The sequence below is a fragment of the Cajanus cajan genome, chromosome 1 (genome assembly GCF_000230855.2).
Source record: "Cajanus cajan strain Asha chromosome 1, NIPB_CcT2T_4, whole genome shotgun sequence".
In the NCBI taxonomy this organism is placed as follows: Eukaryota; Viridiplantae; Streptophyta; class Magnoliopsida; order Fabales; family Fabaceae; genus Cajanus; species Cajanus cajan.
In genome coordinates, this window is record NC_138517.1 from 46,510,297 (window position 1) to 46,536,032 (window position 25,736).

At 35.6% G+C, this 25,736-nt stretch overlaps 1 protein-coding gene across 2 annotated transcripts; it reads left to right on the forward strand.

Moving 5' to 3' along the window:
* The first annotated feature begins 6,960 nt into the window (after nucleotides 1-6,960).
* Nucleotides 6,961-9,558, forward strand: LOC109807283 (F-box/kelch-repeat protein At3g27150). Of its 2 annotated transcripts, none has more exons than XM_083060891.1 (2): nucleotides 6,961-7,488; nucleotides 7,950-9,558. In XM_083060891.1, the coding sequence occupies exon 2, from the start codon at nucleotides 8,000-8,002 to the stop codon at nucleotides 9,266-9,268; it is 1,269 nt and encodes a 422-aa protein (XP_082917017.1). In that variant the 5' UTR covers nucleotides 6,961-7,488; nucleotides 7,950-7,999; the 3' UTR covers nucleotides 9,269-9,558. The 2 variants fall into 2 exon arrangements, with proteins under 2 accessions (XP_082917017.1, XP_020225389.1); XM_020369800.3 differs by having other exon boundaries at nucleotides 6,962-7,488; nucleotides 7,956-9,558.
* Nucleotides 9,559-25,736: the final 16,178 nt, after the last annotated feature.

Genomic DNA, 25,736 nt, shown 5'->3' on the forward strand with positions numbered 1-25,736 from the left:
AGAGGTTTAGTTATCAATCTCGAAACAGGTGAAGTTTTTCTTTTTCCTTTCAAATTTAAATAAATTAAGTCAAGATATTTATAAAAATATATTGATTTAAATAGATTTTTAGATATTGAAAAAGTTTTTTTCTTTTATAGAAATGTTAGATTGACTTTTTTTTATTTTTTTATTTTGTACTACTATCCTAACATTTTGTTTTAAATTAATTTGACTTAACTAATTGGTAAGTAAAATTTGATTAAAGATTATTTTTGTCCGAGATGTATCTATTTAAATAAATACAAATATTTTATTGTTATATTAAACTTATTATAATATATTAAAATTATATGTTTAATTATCTTTTAAAATACTAAACAAGTCGATTTACATCAAGAGTTAAATTTATAAATTTTTGAGTAAATTAGATTGATGTATATTGAGGTTTTATGAAATTTGACTAACATTTTTACTATTTTAACCGGAGAAACCTTCCTTCCTAACAGATGTTACATTGTAATATTCTTTAAAAAAATTAAGGAAGAGTTAGTGTAATGTCTAAGGAGTATTAATGTAAAATTTTTCAAATAATTAAGAGGTTATTGTAAGGTTAAAAAAGGTAACGTGTGTTTGTACACCTTCATGACATTTCAGTGATGATTTATGTAACTCATGGAAAATTTATTGGAAGATAAATTTGTCTTATTTAAAAATCTTATTGATGAGTTATTTGCATTGTGCATTTGTGATATTCAATTGGATCATGAAAAGTCTTTCCCCTAATAAAGGGAGAGTTTAAGGGTTTTTTTTTTTTTATAATTTTTTTTATATAAAAAACTTCAAATAAATTTGCACTAAGTGTTAATGATCCTCATTAAGTGTGAGACTTTCAAGGAGTAGGCTTTGGCGTGTATCCTTTTGGCGCTAAGTAAGTAAGACAAGGTTCTCGATCGTTCATCATGATAGTCACATAGAACAACGACAATTAAGGTGTTGAGCATTAAAGTTGGATGGTGAAGGGCAAAAGTCATCAAAGTCACAATGTTTTGGCTACTAACCAAGATCTAGTTCATGCTAAATGCAAGACCCACATAGTACTACACATTTTAACTCAAAGTGTGAGGATCTTCATCACACTAGGCACGTTACTCATAATGAATTTTGACATCTAAACACAAGGTAATCGAGCTAAATGTGAGAGTGCTAAAGAATTGTGATTTGAGAAAATAACTTTTTCATAATAAGAATACTTGAGAAAATTGATAATTAAATTTGAGATAATTAAGATTTGAGAGCACTTATTCTAGTAGAATGATATTTTTCATGAGATATGTTTGATATGATTTGAGAGTACCCCGATCTTGTGGAATAATATCTTACATGAGAACTTTGAGAACGCATGAGGTGTTACAAGAGTATTGAAGTATTTGAGAATCATTGGGATTATATATCATTTTACATGAGATATGCATCACAAGTATTGAAATTGGAATTTTAAAGATACATGATACGAATCCTTATATCCTAGGAAGGTAAAAAATGACAATAAAATCTTTTTATCCATATAAGACTTTTTTGCTTTATAGAAGCAAACTTAACAATAAATATGTTTATGTTAATTAGCTTAAAATTTGAATTGATTACCTTTAGATCGACTGTATTTCTTAAGAAAAATATGTGAAATAGGAGGAAATGAATAAAATGTCATTGTTAAACAAGATTTAATTTTGGTGATATGTAGAACATCTTTAAACTGTTATTCAATTAATTGTGTTCAAATTAAATAGGATGTGTTTTTCATTTAAATTAGGAGAGCCATTCTAAAATTAAATATTTATAAAAGAAAAGACATATGATATGATAAATGTGTTCTATATTTTTTTTTTTTTTAGTTTTATCCAAATACATTGAAATTATTTTCTCACGTGTATTATTCAATTATTTATTTTCTTTTGGTGAAATTTTTGTTGTTATAAAATTTATTATTATGTTGACCTAAATAATGGGACTCAAAAATGGGTGTTTTTTCTTCTTCTTTTTAGGACAAATGGGGTTGTTAATATGTTAAATTGATTTTTTTTTCTTATTTATAAGTTAATTTATTTGTCCTTTCATTTACAATTTCTTTTAGGAAGACTATACCATTTGTTTTGATTTTTATTATTTAGAATTAAAATTAATCAAATAAAAATTACAATCATGAGGAAAAATTTTCCGATGATTTATTCTCTAAATTACACTGATACTTTTGAAGTTTCGTAAAATGCATACAACTATACTTTTTCTCGCAGTATAAAAAAATTAATAATAAAAAATAAACCCTATAATTTTTCTTATAATTTATGACAACATTTCTTATAAGAATCACATCTTAACGTTTTTCAAATAAATGATGAGTGTTAATAGGTCAATGTAAGGAAAAGAAAGAAATAAAAAAGAGAGATGAAAACAAAAAAGTCCCCAATAATGTATGATCTAGAGTTAATTAATTTAATATATTATTTTTAAATTTATGATTCATTTTAATCATTATTTAATTAAAATATGGTCACAATATAAATATGTTTTGTGTAACGATTTGCTTGGCCGTCACACTGCTCACAACATAGCACCACACAGATAAGAGAATACATATATAAAATAAAATATATACAATATGTCTAACCCGGGGTTCAATGCACAAAATACATCTAGATTAGCCAAACTAGTGGCTAAAAACAACAAAAGTATAAACTCCATCTGTCAGTTGCAAACCCACCTCAGAACACCAACCTAATCCTGCTCTGCTCCCATACACAGTATGATCATTGCAGTCCAACCACATGGAAACAACAAAGGGTAAGCTAGTGAAAAGAATTAGCATATAAAAACATATATAAGAAATATGAACAGCTACAACTATCAACACATCATATAGTTCAACAATCATCAGCATACAACTCATAACAGCATACATCTAATATCATTCAACAATAACAACAGTAAACACACAATGCGTCGTCCCGCATATCAGCTCAGAGATCTCCTACAACAACTCAGCCTTACGGCCTACAACAGCTCAGCCTTACGGCCTACAACAGCTCAGCCTTACGACCTACAACAGCTCAGCATTACGGCCTATAATAACTCAGCCTTACGGCCTACAATAGTTTATATCAGCATGCAGCACAACACAACACAACAATAACAACATATAACAACATATAGTATAACTCAACATTATACAGCACAACTTAAACAACTCATAGCATAGCAGCATTATAAATCAGCTCAACATTCATCAATTAATAGCTCAACTCAACATATATCAACAATTATCAGCATTTCTCAACACATATCAGCATATAAACAAAGATCACATCCGCGCCCGGCGCACTCATGGTCGCGCCCAGCGTGGCCCAACCAGAGAGCATCAGGGCTCAAACGCGCCTGGCGCAATTCCAATTGCGCCCGGCGTGATAGGAGGCAAAGACCCTAGAAGGTCTCAGACACTCGGCGTGCCAAACCCGCGCTCGATGCAGGGAAGGCAAAGACCTCCCCAAGGTCTCACGCCCAGCACAATTACAATTGTGCCCGACGCCACCTCTGGCAGAGGCTCCCAAGGAGTCTCTACGCCCGGCGAGATGTAGTCACGCCCGACGCAGCACCAGAAACCAAAAACCTTTGTTACTCACTGATATCGCGCCCAGTGCGGTCCAACCACGCCCGGCGTGGGCCATCCAGAGGCTCCCATTCTCAAGCTCGCCCGGTGCACACAACTTTGTGCCCGGCGGGCTTTCCCAATGGAGCCCTCTAGTGGTCACACGCCTGGCGCCAAGAACTGGGCCCGACGTGATACCCAGCAACAACTCACCAAGTTCGAAAATCTTGCCCAAATCCTACAAAAATCAACAGCCCAAACACATGCAAGCCAACCAAAATGCCACATTTTCATCAAACAACAAGAAAAAACACCTCCTTTTCAACATGCAACCACAAACAAGGAAAATCCCCAAATTTTCATCAAGAAACCCCGAAAACCCGTTTTCATCATTCTCAGCCAAAATCAACAAATCATCAAACCATTCATGAGTTACTAAACTCATTTTCGTACAGCCAGCATGAAATCCTAGCTTCCCTTATCTCGGTGAGACGATTCCGAGCTCCGAGAAGAAGAAAAAGCTTGAATGAGAGAAAATGGATGACGAACGGAGAAGAAGAGCAAGCTTGAGGATCAGCGCACTCACCACTAGCACCTATAGACACCAAGATCAGAGAAATACACAAGGATCAGAGAATTGGGGGGAAGAAGAGAGTAAGGGTTGGTTGAGAGTGAAAGAGAGAAAATGAACGGAAAGGGTCTCACATTTTGCAGGCATTTAAAACTAGATTATCGTTCATATGATAAAATTATTACCTTTTGTGATAATTATTGTAAAAAACATATATAAATGATTTTTAATTGATTGAAAATTACAAGATCGTTAGTGTGTAATAAACTAATAATACATGAAAATTAAACTTTCTAATCATAAATAGACACTTGATGTCTGTACCAGGACTACACACCACTCGGTCAAAGTCAACCCTAAACACACCCCTTCGACCTTGGAAAAGACCGACATGTACCCAAAACTCAAAACATACGCAAGTACCCCCCCTTAGGCCGAGTACACCATTAGGCCGAGTACCCCCTCAGGCCGAGTACCCCTTTAGGCCGAGTACAGCATTAGGCCGAGTACCCCCTTAGGCTGAGTATCCATCAGGCTAATGAATGGGCCGAGTACCCCCTCAAGCCGAGTACCCATCAAGCCAATGAATAGGTTGAGTACTTCCTTAGGCCGAGCACCCCTTTAGGTCGAGTACCCCCTTGGCTGAGTACACCATTAGGCCGAGTACCCCCTTAGGCCGAGCACCCCTTTAGGCCGAGTACACCATTAGGCCGAGTACCCCCTCAGGCCGAGTATCCATCAGGCCAATGAATGGGCTGAGTACCCCCTCAAACCGAGTACCCATCAGGCCAATGAATAGGCCGAGTACCCCCCTTAGGCCGAGTAGCCCCTTAGGCCAAGCACCCCTTTAGGCCGAGTACCCCCTCAGGTCGACTACCCTTCAGGCCAATGAATAGGCTGAGTACCCCTCAGGCCGAGTACCCATCAAGCCAATGAACAGGCCGAGCACCCCTTCGACCAAGGGAATGGCCGAATACCCCTTCGGCCAATAAACAAGCTGAACACCCCGTCGGTCAATGAACATGCCAAATTCCCCTTTAGCCAATGAACAGGCCAAACACCCCTTCGACCAATGAACATGCCGATACCCCCTCGAGCGATGAACATACCGAATGGGTATTCAACTGTAACGAGTTTCCATGAGAAAAAGGAAAGTAGGTATTAATTACATTAAACACATCCACGTTAACTATAATCAGTGTGCAAAACCTTGTGCACTAGCCCAATAATCCAGAAAGCCCACCAGGCCCAAGAACGTTACTATAAATATGGTATTGATGGGACTGATGGGACATATATGATTATTTAATACAATAGCCTTTATTGCTCTATACCGAATACTCACTTGAGCATCGGAGTGCCGTTGCAGGTACCCTCTCCACCATTCGGAGACAGGACTCAGCCATCATTTGAAACTTAGGAGACTAATCAAGAAGGAGGAGAGAAGGAGTGTTCTCATCAGGAACAATGTCCATGGAAAAAAAAATACACACTTATTTTCTTACTTTTGACATGAGCTCACGTTATTAGCATGTTATTTTTAATGCTGTGATGTTTTTTTTATAAATAAAATTTAGGTAAATTTTTTTAAGTATAGTTGGTATTCTTTAAATATAGTTGGTGTTCTTATTCATTCAGAATCCTAGTTTTATTATAATACTATGTAAGTATATTTAATGTAAATCTCATTGGTATATATATATATATATATATATATATATATATATATATATATATATATAGTGCATGATATTAAAGTAGATTTAGAAAATAACACCAATTATTCTTAAGATTAGCGTACTTAATTTCTTTTCTTTTCTTTAACTCTTGTAATTTCATCTCGTGGAAGAATGGAAAGAACACGTTTTGTTTGAAGGTGATGGGTTAGTAGTTGATTTTGGCATCCTATAATAAAATGATGAATAATTAATCACTTAAAAAAAAAAAAAAAAAACCGAGCCCTACCCTTCTCCCTTTTCTGTTTTTTTTTTTTAATTATTTCTTTTTCCCTCTCGCACATTTGGAAATTGTAGTGTTGAATGCAATTGGTATCTCACGAACCCTTTTTATTATTTATTTTTTATGAATCTTGTTTATCAATTATTTATTATATTTAATTTATCAATTTGCACTAACTTTTAATGTCATTAATAAAAGAGTAAAAAAAGTAAATGGAGTATATTATATTGGGATATAAGAGGAAGACAAGGAAAAGAAAACAGATAAAGAGGGAAAATAATAGTATTGTAATGAAAAAAAAAAAGGATTGACATTAAAAATGATGTGTGGTGGATGAATAAAAACATGTGAAAATAATATATAAAAAAAGATAAAAATATTTATCAAAATACGTATCGATTGTGTAATGTGTGTAAAATAATTTTATGGTATTATCCGATCACACCAACGTATAACGAGTTTGTTAAATTTTATACCAACTACTTTAAAAATTATTTCAATAATAATTTGTAATCGATAGAGAGAATAAACTCCAATTCAAAACCTAAACGACTTAGAATAGGTTTAATTAAGAAAAAGGGGCCATCCCTTATTAATAAGAAATTGGACCAGAACACTTATAATTAAACTCTTAAAAAAATTTGCAACTTTTATTATATAATTGCAATTCAAATTAAAAAGCAATACTGAATGATATCACACTTAAATTTTGTCTTTTGCGTAGATGGGGTAATAAAAAAACAGGACAACATGATAGTGAGGCTGATGATGTTGATTCTCTGAAGGGTATATATATTTTAATCTCCAAACGCATATCATTTACCAACTCAAGCATGTATTTTCCCAAAGAGGGTGTCTCCATGTAGAATCTCTCTCTATCTATGTTCTTTCTTTATCACCTTAATGGCTTTCTTCCTCATTCCAAATCACTTCTGTCACATCCCCTTCTTCACTCTCCACCTCCTATGTTTCTCTCACCAACTCCTTCAACTTCACATTTCATGCATTAGTTTCTTAGAGGCCTACACTATGATGTTTCTTTTCTTTGTATTTAACTCATGATGATTCTGTAACGCTTCCCTTAATACCACTTAACTCATTTCTTTGACTAGGCTTTCCCTTTGTTCACTCTTTCTTCTTTACATGTATGCCTTGGTTTTTGTGCTTTGTCTCTCCCCCTTTGCACCCTTTCTTTCAGGTTCTGCTCATCTGAATGAACATGTAGAAACTTTGAATAAATCAACCTATGGTCTCTTTCTGTTTCTTCACGTTTATGTGGTAGCCTCTTTAAACTGATCAACACCATGATGTGAAAGCTTGTCAATTTGTCTTCTGGGTAAGTATCTTTTTGTAAGACAATATGAAATATCAATATCTCTATTCTCAATAACACACCTAATCCATTGAGAAATAGGTTTGGCTCTAAATTATTCTATTGCCATTAGTTTTTGTTTGTGTTTTGTTTTTTTTTAATAATTTCTTGAATTTTCATTAACCCAAGATATGAAAGTGGTTGCTTAATTAGTGTCTTCACATGGATTTAGTCATTTGCTACAATCTTTGTTCAAGCCGAGAAAACTATTTATTTTCATTATTCAACATCTGATCTAGTGAGACAACATGAAAATGACTTATCTTTTTCTAACTGTCGCTTCCATGTGGGTGCCACCATAAGAAGTGTAGTTGTGCTATATAAATGTGGTATAGTTCATTGGCTATAATATATGCATTGGGTTTATTATTCTTTAACTGTTGTTGGCTTGTTGCTGATACTTTACCTGGATTTTCTGTCTACAGTTACAGATAGTTATATTTGGCAATAAGGTGTAAAGGCTTGGCTGATCAACATGCAGAGAAAGAGAAATCAGGGAAAAAGAGCATTTTCCCAGAAATGGGTTAGTATGTCTAGTAAAAAAGCATTGCCTGTTTTTGGTGGTGGCACTTGTAGGGGCAAGTTTTCTCACAACTCCTCAGCTGAAAAGATGAGAATTTTAGAACTAGAAGTGTCTCCCTATAGGGGCAATGGTTCCTCCTTAGGTGAAGAGCCTCAGGATGCAGATTATGATCACGTTCCATGTCTCAGTGATGAGCTGGAGACCATGATATTGGCAAGGTTTCCAATATCAAAACACTGGAAGATGTGCTGTCTAAGCAAGCGGTTTCTGACCCTTCTCAAGAGTGGTGAAATCTACAAAATGAGGAGGGTGATAGGGTTCAAGGAACCATCAGTGTTCATGTTGGCAAGTGGAGAGAGAAACTGGTATGCATTTGATGGCCACTTCAGGTCCTGCAGGAAGCTCCCTATAATTCCATCAGATTACAACTTTGAGTGGGGAGATAAAGAGTCATTTTCAGCAGGCACAAATCTCTTTGTTTCAGGCAAGGAGGTTGAGGGTGGTGTTGTCTGGAGGTATGAGTTAGCCACACATGAATGGTTCAAGGGTCCTTGCATGCTCACTCCAAGGTGCCTCTTTGCATCAGCCTCATGTGGCACCATGGCTTATGTTGCTGGTGGACTTGAGACAACAACTTCGGAAGTTTTGAGTTCTGCTGAGAGATACAACTCAGAAAACCACACTTGGGAGACCCTCCCAAGGATGATTCAAAGGAGAAAGTCTTGCTCAGGTTGTTACTTGGACAACAAATTTTATGTACTTGGAGGGCGAGATGAGCAACAGAACGACCTCACTTGTGGGGAATTCTTTGATGAAGGGACCAACACTTGGAACTTGGTTCCTGAGATGTTGAAAGATATCCCTCTTTCAACTCCAAGAGCACCTCCTCTTGTTGCTGTTGCCAACAATGAGTTGTACACCCTTGACGCTTCCTCAAATGAGCTTAAGGTTTATCTCAAGGGAAATAACTCGTGGAAGAAGTTAGGACATGTTCCAGTGAGAGCTGATACACAAGGTGGTTGGGGTGTGGCATTCAAATCCTTGGGAAATGAGTTGCTTGTTATTGGGGCTACCTCTTCCTCCTACTCACCGCGTACCATGATGAAGATATACACTTGCTTACCTGATCCACATGTTGAGAAATTGCAGTGGAAACAAATTGTGTGTGACAGCACCAACCTTAACCCCTTTATTCACAATTGTGCTGTCATGTTAGCCTGAACCTTCATGTCAATCTCCAAAAATACAAACGGAATAAGAAAAGTTTCTGTTTGTTGGTTAATATGAAGTAGTCATCTTTTCTAAATTCAAGCTTCTGTTGTGTGATCTTTGTTTCTAGTAATTGAGCCACATGAAGGTGTCACTTCATGAAACTACTTGAATGGCTTAGGGTAGTTACGAAGCTTGTTTATGTATCTCGTTTCTTCGTCTTTACTTTCAATGGTATCAAAAATGACAAGTACAATCTATTGACAGTGAAGAGAAGCAGATAATAAGCTTCATAAATCAAATGCTAAAGTGTCTTAATTATTTATTTCCCGTCTTGATTATTTTTCCTGATTCATTCATATCAAAATTTATAAGTTACAAATCTATCTGATCAGGTAACTGTGCAATTATAATTATAAGGCCCTTCAGTTGTTAGGTACAGATAAAATCTATACCCCCCCGCCCCTCTCTCTCTCTAAGTATATATACAATTTTCTATTTTCATGTATATATTATTTTTTTATTATAATTTTAATATTTTAAATAAAATAAAAATTTGTGAAATAATAATTAATAAAAGTTACTAAGAAAGTTTTTCGTACTTCTGTAAGTATTTTATTGATTATGATTCAAAATTTAATATATCATCTGTAAATTTTGTAAAGTCTTTCGTCTATACAGTCTTATATGTTCAGTTTCTCTCCATTAGTCCGATAGATTCAGTTCGTCTCCATTAGTCTAATGTGTTCAATTTGTCTTTTTTATAAAATTTAGTCTACAAGCATCTGGGATATATATATATATATATGTTTAGGGATCCTTTCTAAGTGTGACACACAGAGAAAGCGTGAGAGCAAAGTGTTAAGTATGAGTTTAGAGAGTCTAGAAGAAGATACGTAGAGAGGAACGGAGAACCGATTAGAGAGATTAAGAATTTTTTAAGAAAAGCAAGAGGTTGATCTATTGTAAAGACCTAATCTTGATTTTTCAAATAGTGGAATTTGCTTTCTCCCATAGATATAGATCAAATTGGTTGAACCACGTAAATCTATTATGTTCTATTCTCTCAATCTTTTTCATTTTGCTATTGTGTTTTTTCCACGTTTATGTTTTTACATTCTTGTTGGATTTCTCACTTTTTTTTTGTTTGTTCTTGCATAAGGTTTGTTCTTATTTGTTTTCTATCTTGTTTTAGAACTAAAAAGTGACATTGTCTATAGGGAGAAGAAAGAAAAAGAAAAATTGAATCATAGGAACAACCAAGTATGATATCGAGAAGTTTTCAAGGAACAATGACTTTGGGTCATGGAAGATAAATATGAAAGTTATTATCTTGGTGCAACAAAGAGTTGCAGAAGCTTTTAAGGGTGAATCAAAAATGTCTAGATCATTATTACAGAAAGAAAAGAATGAGATGATTGATAAGGTAAGAAGTGTTATCATCTGGTACCTAAGAGAGGTTGCAAGAGAAAAGACAGTTGTTGCCATGTGGGTCAAGTTGGAATCTTTGTACATGACAAGTCTTTGGCAAATCGGTTATGTTTTCAAAAGGGTTTACCCAAGTCGAAGGGATTGGCTATAATGAAACATTTTCACCTATGGTAAAACACTGTTCTATAACGATTTTAATGTTAATTGTGAATTAGTATGATCTAGAGTTAGAAAAATTGGATGTCAAAACAAATTTTTCTTCATGGGGATCTTGAGAAGATTATTTATATGCAGCTGTAACATCCTGAATTATTTTACTAGTTTAATGATTAATCATTATTTATTTTTATTTTTATGGAGATTATTTTCTTATAGCTATTTTAATGGGTTTTATAGAATGTTTTAAAGGTTTTTAATAATTATGAGTATTTTAATAATAAATATTTATAAAAATTATTTTGTAATATTTTGATTTTTAGTAGCCCAGAACGAGCCGTTTTCAAATTAGAATGGGTCGTTCTGGCTCGTTCTAGACTACTAAAATGACCTATAAAGACTAGATTGGAACAAGTCGTTACAACACATGATTCTTTGAGTAAAATGCGAAGCCAGAACGAGCCGTTCCGATTTGGAAACAGGTCGTTCCAATCATGGCTATTGTAGGTAAAATGTGATTTCAGAACGGACCGTTCTAGTTTTGGAACAGGTCATTTTGAATATGTAATTTACGTATGACACATGAGTCCAGAATGGGCTGTTCTGGATTTAAAACGGGTCGTTCTGGCCACATCTGATACCTATAAATAGCACGCTCTGACACTCCCAAAAGGACATTTTTCACTTCTGACCTATTTTTTCTTCTACACTCTCTGAAGACCAAGGGAGAAACCAGAGGAGGGACTAGCAAGATCTGGCTTTAGTTTCAACTCCTTATCATCGAGGTAAGGGGGGTAGTGAGAAACCTCGCTTTGGGAGTGGGAATATATGTTGGGTAGTGAGATTGACCCCCAATCCTATGTTTGTTGTATGCTCATGTATGAGGGGTTTTTCCCAATTATATATGTTTCTTCTATTGCTCTTCTTATATGTAAATAATTTGTATGTTTTGAGGTCTCTGTGCACTAGTACAAAAATCACTTTTAAAATTGGGGTTTTAAAATCGACTTTTAAGCAACCAATGTTAAAAGTGACGCGATGACAATTTTGTAAATGATGACATTACTTTTTAAATCGGCTACCTTTTAACCGTTTTTAAAAGGTCTCTGATGCAACTTTTAAAATCAGTTCTTAAGGAGCCGATGTTAAAAGTAACTTTTAAAATCGGTTCTTAAGTAGCAGATTTTAAGAGTGTTACTTTTAAAATCGGCTACTCAAGAGCCGATTTTAAAAGTGCTACTTTTAAAATTAGCTATTTAAGAACCGATTTTAAAAACTACTTTTAACATCGGCTCCTTAAAAGCCAATTTTAAAAGTGCTATTTTTAAATTTTAAAAGCTAGTTTTAAAATCGGCTCATTAAGAACTGATTTTAAAAGTAGCACTTTTAAAATCGGTTCTTAAATAACCGACTTTAAAAATGTCAACGCCTATATTTATTCTCTTTCCCTCCCTCTATTCTCTTTAATCCTTTCCTCCATTTTTTTCTTTACTCTCTCGCACTCACATTTAAAGTCCCTAACTTTTTCGTTTTCTTTGCAAGACTATATCAAGGTAATATTCTAATTTTTTTTCTCATGTCTTGCATTTCCGTAAATTTCGAATCTGGAACGGCCCGTACTGCAACTAGAATAGGTCGTTCTGATTGGAGAACAACCTGTTCTACAATCAGAACGGCCTGTTATGACTATAGTACGGGCCGTATTGCAACCAGAACGGGCAGTTCTAATTGCAGTATGGGCCGTTCCAGACTACAGTTTTAGGCCTTTTGAGAAAACTGGAACAACCTGTGTCAATTTAAAAGCCTAACTTTTAAAATCGGTTGATGCATGACCGATGTTAAAAGTCTTACTTTTAAAATCGGTTGATGCATGACCGATGTTAAAAGTTATACTTTTTAAAATCGGCTCTTTTAAAATCGGTCAGAGAACCGATTTTAAAAGTAAAAAATGATCAATTTTAAAAGTATTTTTTCCACTAATGGTGGGTTCTTGAGAGAACCCTATGAGAAATAGGCAAAATATGAATGTTTTTTGTTTTGCTTTTTGATTGCTCTATTGTATTCCTTGTTGAATGTAATATGTGATTAATTTTGAGAATAAATATGTTTTGATATGATTTAGAGTGCTCTATGAGTTTCTGCGGGAAACCCTATGAAAAACAGGCAAAATATAAATATTTTCTGTTTTGATTTCTGATTGTTTTGTTATATTCCTTGTTTGATGAGATGTACAAATATGTATTTAATTTTACAAATAGATGAGTTTTGATATAAATTAAAGTGTTTTGTGGAGACTATGTGAATATGATGAGATAATGTGAAATGTGATTGAGACATGAGATATGAAGATATGTGATGATGTGATATGATGATAAGACATGACGATGTGATATGATAATAAGACATGACGATGTGATATGAGAATGAGACATGATAATATGATTTGAGAAAAGCATCGAGTCTTGATTGACATGCATCATGTGCATAAATGTTTTAAGGGTATGATATGGAATACATCGCCAGAGAAGGCCCCCTAGTGTAAAAGCTTTGGAGATTAGTCCTTGGGGATAGCTTGGTTTGTAAGTCCCAGTCTCGCCCATTGTGTGCATGAAATGTATTTTGTACGGCTTAGCTATCCCGACAAGACTCTAGTAGTATTCCTTCTAGTGAGAGTGCGTAGAGGGTGTGATCCGACATGTACTCGTAGACTACTCTTCGTGTATTGCGAGCGACAATATGCCATGTGATGTTTTACTAGCGCCACATGCATGATAAAATGTAGTCTGTGTCCATACATGTGCATTTTAATGTTATATGAAAAATTGATGTCTTGGATAAGTGAGATGTGATGTTCTTATTAATTTATCTATGTTATACCTGTTTTGTTTGTATTTGGCTATCCAACATACATTTCTACACTGTGTGATGTGCTTCCACTTGGATGCACATAGGAAGAACTGTAAGTCTCCACGGATCCTTGGAAGAGGCTTCAAGGATTGGAGCTCCAAAGAGACTCAAGGTGGCCGAAGCTTGCTTCTAGCTAAGTTCCACGGAAGAAAAGGATGTCCTAGCTCTACAAAGAGAAGCACTCAAGGAGGGTAGAGTAGGAAACCAAAGGGACTTTCGGAGGGAGAGTTTTCAAGTGAAGAAATCTCTTTCAATTAATTCCAAAAGTGTCACAAACTCTCGGCCAAAGAGAATATATAGGAAAAATTAGGTTTAAGTGTTCCTTGGGTTAGCCTAAGGTTAAGTGAAACCATGGTATGGTTACTTAACCTTAGGCGCCCAAAATTTGAATTCAAAATTCAAATTTTGGGAGCCAAACCCGGAACCTCCCATGTGCTCATCATTTGGCATGTGATTAGCTTCTCATTTGAATTGCATTTAGATCACACCATGTGCATGTGTGCACATGGCCGAAATGCATGTGTGCACATGGCCGAAATGCATATCAAATGCAAGGCTAATTACATGCTAATGAAAATACACATGCAACCTTAATTAACCCTAAATTCCAAATGACCTCTACATGTAATTCCTACACTACAAAGGCCGAAAATACAAGGCCCAAAAGAAAATACAAGGCACCAAGGCCCAACCCTATACTAACCCTAATCTAATGGGCTTGAGCTAAAGCCCAACAAAATAAAGTGATGGGCCTTTCTTGGGCTTGGGCCCACTCTTCATGCATCCTTCTTGCCATTACTCTAGTAGTTGGGCCCTTAGCCCATGGGCCTCCTCCATCATCCCCTCCCTCTTGAAGAGGATTTGTCCTTAAATCCAAAGTGTCCTCCTCTTGGGTAGCTAGTCCTGTAAACAAAGAGAGATCAGAAACATTAAAACTAGAACTAACACCATACTCCGAAGGGAGATCTAGAACATAGGCATTGTTATTGATTTTCCTAAGGATTTGGAAGGGTCCATCTCCTCTAGGACTAAGCTTTGACTTTCTTTTGGAAGGAAACCTATCCTTCCAAAGATGTAGCCAAACCCAGTCACCTTCCTTGAAGATAACTTCCTTCCTACCCTTATTATTGTATTTTTGGTATTTTTCTGTTTGGGATTGAATATGATCTCTAACCCTCTCATGTAATTTCCTAACAAACTCAGCCCTTGAAGTACCTTCTTTATGAATGAAAGAAGCCACATCAGGGAGAGGTAATAAATCCAAAGGGGTAAGAGGATTAAAGCCATAAAAAATCTCAAAAGGAGACATGTTAGTGGTCTTGTGAACCACTCTATTATAGGCAAACTCCACATGAGGGAGATAGTCATCCCATGACTTTTTATTGCCTTTGAGGATTGCCCTTAACATAGTCCCGAGAGACCTATTGACTACCTCAGTCTGTCCATCAGTTTGAGGATGACATGTGGTAGAAAATAGAAGTTTAGTTCCAAGCCTTGCCCAAAGAGTTTTCCAAAAATGGCTTAAGAACTTAACATCTCTATCAGAGACTATAGTTTTGGGTAACCCATGTAGTCTCATAATCTCCTGAAAGAATAACTTAGCAATGTGACTTGCATCATCCACTTTGTGGCAGGGAATAAAGTGTGCCATTTTGCTAAAACGGTCCACAACCACAAAGATGGAATCTTTTCCTCTTTGGGTGCGAGGCAAACCAAGGATAAAATCCATGGAAATGTCTACCCAAGGAGAAGAAGATATAGGCAAAGGGGTGTATAGTCCATGAGGTTTAGTGGTAGACTTTGCTTGTAAGCAAGCAATGCAACTACTACAAAACCTTTGGACATCTCTCTTCATATGAGGCCAAAAGAATTTCTCTTTCAAAAGTGAAAGAGTCTTCTCAATTCCAAAATGCCCCATGAGCCCACCCTCATGGCTCTCCCTAACCAAAAGTTTTCTAATAGATCCTTGGGGTATACAAAGTTTGTTTTCTTTAAAAAGAAACCCCTCAGAAATATAGTAACCTTGGTAAGGTTTTTGAAGACATAAAGAATAAAAGTTAGCAAAATCAAGGTCTTTTTCATACAACTCCTTGATGTCATCAAACCCTAGTATTTGAGAACCTAGGGTGTTCAATAGAACATGTCTTCTTGACAAAGCATCAGCTACTACATTTGTAGAGCCCTTTTTATATTTGATGACATAAGGAAATTGTTCTAAATACTCAACCCATTTTGCATGCCTCTTATTTAATTTATGTTGACCCTTCAAATATTTAAGTGATTCATGATCACTGTGTATGACAAATTCCTTGGTCACAAGATAATGTTCCCAAGTTTGAAGGGCACGAACTAAAGCATATAACTCTTTGTCATAGGTAGGGTAGTTCAAGGTAGCCCCATGAAGTTTTTCACTGAAATAAGCTATGGGGTGGCCACCTTGTAACAACACAGCTCCTATGCCAAGTCCTGAAGCATCACATTCTAGCTCAAAAGTTTTAGAAAAATCAGGTAGAGCTAGAACAGGTGCTTGAGTAAGCTTATGCTTTAGATCTTGAAAAGCTAAGTTATGTTTGTCCTTCCATTCAAAGACCACATCCTTCTTCACCAACTCATTGAGAGGTGAAGCTAATGTAGAGAAGTTAGGAACAAATCTCCTATAAAAGCTTGCCAATCCATGGAAGCTCCTAACTTCACTTACATTAGTAGGAATAGGCCATTCTTGGATGGCTTTGATTTTCTCGGGGTCCACATGAACCCCATTTTTACTCACCACAAAACCTAGAAAGATAACATTATCTACACAAAAAGTGCACTTGTCGACATTGGCAAACAAGTGATTGTCTCTAAGGACAAGAAAAACTTGCCTTAGGTGATCCACATGATCACTTAGACTTTTGCTATAGATTAAAATATCATCAAAATAAACAACTACAAACCTCCCAATGCAATCCCTAAGGGCATGATTCATCAACCTCATGAATGTGCTAGGTGCATTAGTAAGCCCAAAAGGCATTACTAACCATTCATATAGTCCAAACTTAGTCTTAAAAGCGGTTTTCCACTCATCACCTTCCTTGATTCTAATTTGGTGATATCCACTCTTAAGATCTACCTTGGAAAATATAGATGATCCATGCAATTCATCAAGCATGTCATCAAGCCTAGGAATTGGGTGCCTATATTTTATGGTGATGTTGTTGATGGCTCGACAGTCACAACACATCCTCCATTTTCCATCTTTTTTTGGCACCAAGATGACTGGTACAGCACAAGAGCTTAGACTCTTTTGAATCCAACCCTTCTCCAACAACTCTTGTACTTGCTTCTCTATCTCTTTGGTCTCTTGTGGATTAGTCCTATAAGCTGGTCTATTTGGAAGACTAGCCCCAGGCACAAGATCTATTTGATGCTCTATTCCCCTAAAAGGTGGAAGTCCCATTGGACCTTCCTTGGGAAATATATCATCAAATTCATTTAAAAGATTTTTCACCTCAAGAGGTAGAGAAGTTTCCAAAGAAGATGTGGCAGTGCAAGTTAATGTTCCTCTACACATGAGGATATGAGAAGATGGTTCAATAAAGAGAGAAGTTTTGTGTAAAGGTTTTGATTGAAAACTCTCTTCTTGAACTATCTCTAGAGAGGGAACATTAATCTCTCTAGAATCCTCTTTTTCATCAATTTTTAGAAGTTTTTTTTTTTTCAACTTTTTTTTGTTTTCCTTTTTCTTGCTCACGGTTGGCCTTCATTCGTACTTGATCTTCTATCACTTGTGAAGGTGATAAAGGATGAAGCACAAACTTTTTATCCTTATGTGTGAAAGTTATTTTATTAGTTAGGCCATCATGATGAGTTTGTTTATCAAATTGCCATGGCCTACCCAATAAAATATGACAAGCCTCCATAGGAACTACATCACATTTAACTTTATCTTGATAGTTCCCTATAGAAAACTCTACTTCCACTTGTTGATTGACCACCATATCCCCATCATCATTAAGCCAATGAAGTTGATAAGGTTTTGGGTGGGGTGTGGTAGTCAAACCCAACTTTTCAACCATCCTAGTGCTACAACAATTGCACCAAGACCCACTATCCACTATGAGAGAACAAGCTTTGTTTGCAATGTTACATCTTGTATGAAAAATGTTCTCTCTTTGGGATTGTGTATCACTAGGTTGGTTATTGAGGACCCTTCTCATCATAAGAAGTTCCCCATTATAAGGATAAGTGACCTCACATGATTCTCCTTCACTTGCTTCTTCTTCATCCTCACTTGAAGATGAAGAAGTAGTAGCTTCATCTTGGCTACTATAAATGTCTTGGCCCCTTAAAATCATAACTTTCTTAGTAGGGCATTGAGAAGCAATGTGGCCTCTCCCAAGACACTTAAAGCACTTAATGTCACTAGTCTTAGTGATAGTGTGTGAAGTGTTTGTTTTTTTCTCTTTTTCCTTTTCTTTACCCTTGTCTAGGCCTTTAGAGGGAAAAGTGTTTTTCTCAAAATCATTTTTCTTGCCCTCCCTCTTGTAGTCAACTTTAGAATAAGATGATGAGTATGAGCTTTTAAAACCTTTTCTCAAATTTTGTTGTTCAACCTTGATGCAAAGTTGAACCAAATCATTCAAATCCCTATAAGGAAGAAGCTCTACTTTATCTCTTATTTCAAAAGTCAAACCACTTAAAAACCTAGCAATGGTAATATTTTCCTCCTCCCTAATTCCAGCCCTCATTAAGTATAACTCCATCGTTTGCCTATATTCTTCCACAGTCATATTTTTTTGATGGAGTCTTTGGAGCTTATTGATAAGCTCCCTAGTATAGTAAGAGGGTATATGCCTCCTCCTCAAGGCACTCCTTAATTCATTCCAATATTGAATTGGAGGGTCATTATGGAGACGCCTATCTCTCACAAGAGAAGTCCACCAATACATGGCATGACCTTGAAAGCTTAGGGTGGCTAAGGGGACTTTTCTTTCTTCACTCACTTGATGGCAAGTGAAAATTTGTTCCACCTTCATTTCCCAATCTAGGTACCCCTCAACATCATCCTTTCCATGAAAATAAGGGAGATCTACCTTAGATTCCCTTGGTTTAGGGGTCCTATGCACCCTTCTAGGAGGTGGTTGATAATGATCTCCTAAAGCAAGGCTATCATCATGCATTGACTCTCCTAGGGTTGAATTATGTTGGGAGCTATGTCTACTTTGGTGCTTGTGGTGTAATTTTTCTTCTTTCTCCTTTAATAAACGAATCTCTTCCTCTAAGATAGCAAGTTGAGCCTCTCTTTCAAGTTTTTCTTTAAGTTTTTGCTTGGCTTCTTGCTTCTTCCAAATCTTAAGTGATATTAATTCATGTGTTACTTTTGACAAGTCATTGTAATCACTTGAATTACTATCACTTTGAGGAGTAGAAAACTCTTCCATTATAGGAGAAAGTTGCTTTTTGAAGAATGATCTTTGAAAATCAATTGTTTTTATGCAAGGTTAAGACTAAGTACTTAGAGGATTATGTATACAAATTGAACTTTGGAGGGAGGTGAGCTACTAGGAGCCACTTAAAAACCAAGCCTCTTCAAGTAAAAATTACTAATCCCCTTTGTAGTTAATCTCTACCAAATTCTTTTTAATGAAAATTGTTTTGATGTTTTGTGAACTATGATAAACTAGACGTATGAAAGCAAGTAAAACAAGTATTAAGCAAAAAATTAAACTACCTAAACGTGTCCTAAGGTGAGAGCTTGAGAGATACCAAAGATCAATCAAGGACCACTCCCACCAAGTACTAACGAAAATTGTAAACTTAAGGAGAGATGGTTGTGTACCAAAGACACTCCCAAGACACTCCTTGAAATGGCCAAATACAAAGTATAAACAACAAATAACAAGTGGCTGGAATGAAGGATTAAAAACAGCCACAAAGAATTAGTGATGGATTAGTGACCAAATTTTGCAACAAAAATTCAAATTAGTAAGGTAAAGTCGGTCACTAAAATCCGTCACTAATGCTTATATATATATATTTTTTTTAAATTCAAATACAATTCAAAGTGTAACTCCTCCAATCTTCACGGTGTGAATCCAGTCCAGCCACCATTTTCTAGCCAACAAAATGTGTATGGTGTGTATATTTGAGTAGTCAAAACCGAAAGCTCTCTAGCTTCCTTCCTCCTCCTTTCCTTAGGCTTCTTTTGATGACCCTTGTAGAACTAGCTTCTAGGAAGATAGGTTAGGTCAAACTAAGGCCACTCTTTGATTAACACATCAATAGGAACAACAAAGAGTATTGAAGGAAAAGAAAGACAAGAGTAGATTAAAGGATGACAAGATTATATGACACAAATAATGAGTTGACTAGAACAAGAAGGAGTTGACCTATGAATAGTTCTAGAATAGATGCTCAAAACCAAAAACACTCAAAGATGTAGTAGCTGAAATTATTATGAATCAAACACAATTACAAACCGAGAAGAAACAAATAAGAATTCAAACTCCTTAATTGGCTTTTACTTTTCAAATTTTGGTTTAGTACTTTTTTTTTTAATCACTTATGTTTGGAATTTCTTTTGATCTTTCTTCTAATTTTTTTTAATCAATTAGGAGTTGCCTTTTTCTGCTCACAAAAGATGTAACATATGATTCTCAGTCACACTTAATAGTAGCACTAAAAACCGGTTTAGAATAGTTGCCAAATACAAGTGAAATCAAGTTCAAATTCAAGTGAAATGTGACATGCTTTTGATGCTTGCTAGTTTGAATGGCACATGCACGGTTTTTAGGCTCCAAAGTCAAATTCAAATTTGAATTTCCAAACACAAATTTCAGCACACTCCAAATTATAAAAAATCAAACCTCACGGATTAGAAAGAAAATTTCAAGACATTTTCAAAAATTTGGAAACCTAAAATTCTAAGAAAACTACTAATGATCTAGTAGTAGCTTATGAACTCAAAAAATGAAACAAAAATTATGAGCATATACCAAAGCTATGGATCTCGGCCAAATCCAAAAAAATTGTTTCAAGATGCAAATCAAAATTCAAACGGATCAACAAGCATAGCTAAGAAAGATGAACATATAAGAACTACACAAACCTACTAGACATGGATTTCAAAATAAAAGACTCAAGCATTCAATTGACCGAAAAAAAATTTCAAATATGACTCAAAGAAATTAAAAAGAACATAGGCAGAAAATTCCTAATTAAACACAAGAAGTTAGCATGATTCATGAAAGCATATTACATAGGCGCATATATGAATCATTCAAAGCAACATGAAACTAGATCCATCAAATTTTAAGGCAAAAATAGATCTAGGAATGAAGCAACTCTCATGTGACAAGAACTCAAAGATAAGATGAACAAAAATTGAAAACAAATTTCCACGGATCACACCACAAAAGATAAGAATCAACACTTATCTCTTGAAGACAAAACCGGATGCTCTTGATACCACTTGATGTGCTTCCACTTGGATGCACATAGGAAGAACTTTAAGTCTCCACGGATCCTTGGAAGAGGCTTCAAGGATTGGAGCTCCAAAGAGACTCAAGGTGGCCGAAGCTTGCTTCTAGCTAAGCTCCACGGAAGAAAAGGATGTCCTAGCTCTACAAAGAGAAGCACTCAAGGAGGGTAGAGCAGGAAACCAAAGGGACTTTCGGAGGGAGAGTTTTCAAGTGAAGAAATCTCTTTCAATTAATTCCAAAAGTGTCACAAACTCTCGGCCAAAGAGAATATATAGGAAAAATTAGGTTTAAGTGTTCCTTGGGTTAGCCTAAGGTTAAGTGAAACCATGGTATGGTTACTTAACCTTAGGCGCCCAAAATTTGAATTCAAAATTCAAATTTTGGGAGCCAAACCCGGAACCTCCCATGTGCTCATCATTTGGCATGTGATTAGCTTCTCATTTGAATTGCATTTAGATCACACCATGTGCATGTGTGCCCATGGTCGAAATGCATATCAAATGCAAGGCTAATTACATGCTAATGAAAATACACATGCAACCTTAATTAACCCTAAATTCCAAATGACCTCTACATGTAATTCCTACACTACAAAGGCCGAAAATACAAGGCCCAAAAGAAAATACAAGGCACCAAGGCCCAACCCTATACTAACCCTAATCTAATGGGCTTGAGCTAAAGCCCAACAAAATAAAGTGATGGGCCTTTCTTGGGCTTGGGCCCACTCTTCATGCATCCTTCTTGCCATTGCTCTAGTAGTTGGGCCCTTAGCCCATGGGCCTCCTCCATCACTGTGAGCCAGAGTGAGATGTTTCTCACTCCCTTTTCTCTTGTGTTGTTTTTCTTTAACTGTCATATAGGTGATTATCAGCATGAGGCTGAGGATGTTGGTGATGAAGCTTAGGCTTCTATATTGGGATTTGCTCTGATAGGACATGTGATATCAGGCATAGATAGGATTAGATTAAGATGTTTTTATTAAATTATTTTGGAAAACCTTATATTAATTCTTTGTAATTTTCATTGATTAAGCTACTGTTTAAGTTATGGATGTGGTACCTTCTATTTAAACATGTTTGGTATTTCAATTATGAAAAAGATTATGTTATTCAAATTTTGTTATTTATGTGTTATGGTATGTGGGGTAGAGGGTGTCACAACAACAACCAAAGGGGTTTGCAGATGATAAGTCTAAGATTTGTCTCTTGAGAAAATCACTTTATGACTTGAAATAGAGTTTGCATCTATAGTATAAGAAGTTTGATGATTTTCTATCAAGCTTGGGCTTTTTGAGGAGCAGTTATGACAACTACATTTACATATTAGAAAGATGAGAAAGAAGTGTTTTTTTTCTTGTTGCTATATGTGGATGTCATTTTGGCAACAAGCTCTAGCAAGGATGAGATTGGTATGTTCAAAGGAAAATTAAATTTTAAGTTAGAGATGAAAGATCTTGGTATTGCTAAGAGAATACCTGGGATGGATATTGTGAGAAAAAGTCAAGTGGAGAATTATTTTCATCTCAACATTGGCATATACAAAAGGTAGTGAAGAGGTTTAGGATGCATCATTCTAAACCTATTAACACTCATTTGGGTCATTACACAAAGCTTTCTATCACACAAACTCCTAGCATTGAAGAGGAAATGATTGAACTACTTGGAGAGTGATTGGTGTTCTACTTCAAGCTCCATCTTCCATGTCTTTTCTTCTCTTGAGGTACTTGATAACAATGGTGGAAGCAACAAGAAGAAGCTCCAAAGCTTGTAGAAGCCACACTTGAGGCTCGGTTTCTTCTTGAAGGAGAAGAAGAGAAGAGAAACCACAAGGCACAAAAGAGAAAGTCCTTTGTGAAGGTTTCCTAAGGGAGAGAGTTTCTCCGCAGATTGGGGACTCTTGAGAGAGAGAGAAATTTCTAAAAATTCAATCTCATTAATGTCAAAAGTATCTACAATGGTGAAGAAGAGACTTATATAGAAGTAGAAAACTTGTGGAGGAAGCTAAGCTTAACCATGGTTCAAGAGAACCATGGTTGGCTTACCTAACCGTCCACCTTGGTTTGGGAGGCTTGTGGAGCAAGCTTCTATCTTATCTTGCTTGGGAAGCAAGCTAAGTTAGAAGCTTGTAGCATAAGCTTCCCAAAGGCTCCAAGAGCAAGAAGCAAATTCGGCCAAAGGAAGGAGTGGGCGGCCTTGGCTTGTTTTTCTCCATGTGTCCAATCCAAATAATTTGGAATTGGTTTAGTTAGGTTCACCCAATGAGGGTGAGACCTAGCTAAATCAATTCCTTGAAAAATATGGAGCAATACAAGACCAATATGTAAAATTTGGCCTGGGCCCAACTCTGGCCCAATTGCTAGTCACACCCTCATGCCTTGTTATTTTCCTCCCCACTTTTACTACTGAAAAATATAAAATGGGTGACCTTTAAAACAAGGTCAAATGCAGTAAAAGTCTTCTAAGAACCTACTCTAAATTCATAATACAATGGTCATAAAAGGAAACAAATTTTCTCACAAATACAAAGGCAAAATAAACCTATACAAGTAACTAATATTTGCACAAACATATGAAAGTTCTTCAAAATCATCTCATTCATCTTGGTTCCTTTAATGTATCACCTTTTGGTCTCCTTAGCCTTGGCATGTTTCCATCAGGAAAGAAGGGAGATATGTTCTATTCCATTTGCAAGTGGAGTAGGGAGTATCATGTATGACATGGTTTGTAGCAGACCTGATTTGGCTTATGTTATTAGTATTGTTAGTTGATTTGTGACAAATCTAGGTCAAGCTCACTAGGAGGCTTTGAAGTGGGTACTGAGGTATTTGAATGGTTCTCAAAAATCTAGTTTGAGGTATAAGAAGACACAGTTAAAGATGGAAAAGCTACTATAAGGTATGTTGATGAAAACTATGCAAGAAATATGGATACCAGGAAAGCTTTATTTGGGTATGCATTCATTTTGTTTGGAACTATTGTTAGTTGAAAAACAAATTTACAACCTATGGTATCTTTGTCTACAAATTAAGAATAATAGATTGCTTTTATTGAAGTAGTGAAGGAAGTTTTATGGTTAAAAGGGATGATTGGTGAATTGGGAATATCACAAAATTGTGTGTCAATTCACTATGATAGCCAAAGTATTATACACCTTGCAAATCATCAAGTTTATCATGATAGTGTTGAGATTGGGGGAGCCTGAGATTGATAAGATCCTCTGAAGATTGTTGAGTTTTGATGATAACAAATGTGTGGAACATGCTGGCCAAGGACATCAACAACTTAGAAGTCAAAAACAAAGTCAAAAGAAAATGTTATGTAATAGGAGTAGTTTTAGATTGGTTTGTTTAAGCTTATTTGTTTTGTGTGTATGCTTTGTGCATAAGCTAAATCTATATCTAATCTGATTAGGGAGTGTATGATGATGAGTTTAAAAGGTTAAGAAGTTATTTTGAGACTTAAAACAAAGTTTTGAAAACTAACTCAAAATAATCGATTATCATTAAATATAATCGATTATTCCAATAACAGGAAAAAAGGGATGCCTTGCTGCAATAATCGATTATTTGTGAAATAATCGATTATCCCATAAATGACTCTCTCAAATAATCGATTATCCAGCAAAATAATTGATTAAATTGTTCTTGGTTGATTTCCAGAAATCATGAAGAACAAAATAATCGATTATTCTTTAAAATAATCGATTATCTGGTTTTGAAAAGCTTATAAATAGTTTGATCATTTTGAAACTTCAGAACAGAGTTAGAATTGAGAATCAAAATTAGAAAAACGTGTTTGTGAAGTCTTTGTGACATTCTTGGGAGTTTTCTTTGTGAAACCAAGAAGGAAAAACATTTTTGAAAAGCTTTGAGAAAAGATCATCATCATCACATTCTTGAAAGGGAAGAGATTAAGATTTGCTTCTGAATTCCAGGTGAATTCGTTCCTTAATTCTTTGTGAATACTTGTGAATCTTGAGTAGGTTTCTCAAGTGGTAAGGAATTCTTGTAGTGGGTTTCTACAAGGGGTGCTTTCTTGAGGTCAAGAAAGTGGTTATCTTGAATGTAGAAGTATATGCATGTGTGGTGTGCTTGTAAACCTTCTTCATTAAGATAGTGGAACAAATCTTGGTCAGGTTATGATTGAGGACTAGATGTAGGTCACATGTGGAGTGGCTAAACCAGGATAAAAGACTTGTGCAATCTTTTCTTACCCTTATCTTTTACTTTGTGTAATATCTTGATTGTGTATTGAAAAGATTGTTCTTGATTAATATGTTTGCATGAGTAATATTAATTTGAACTGAGTATTACATATTGTTCTATTGGTTAATCAAGGAAGCATATAGGATTCATTCTTGAATAACAAGTCTTTAAGAAACTTCATTGAAAATTCATTTTTAGAAAAGTTTAATTGAAATAAAGATCCTAAATACTCTAAAAATTTTTTTAAAGTGTCATAGAATCCAATTCACCCCCCTCTTGGATTGAGCCATTCTTTTCTAACAGATAGGATGAAGCACAT

Excerpts from the sequence above, each read along its gene's own strand:
- LOC109807283 (XM_083060891.1), top strand. The coding sequence starts at position 8,000 with ATGCAGAGAAAGAGAAATCAGGGAAAAAGAGCATTTTCCCAGAAATGG.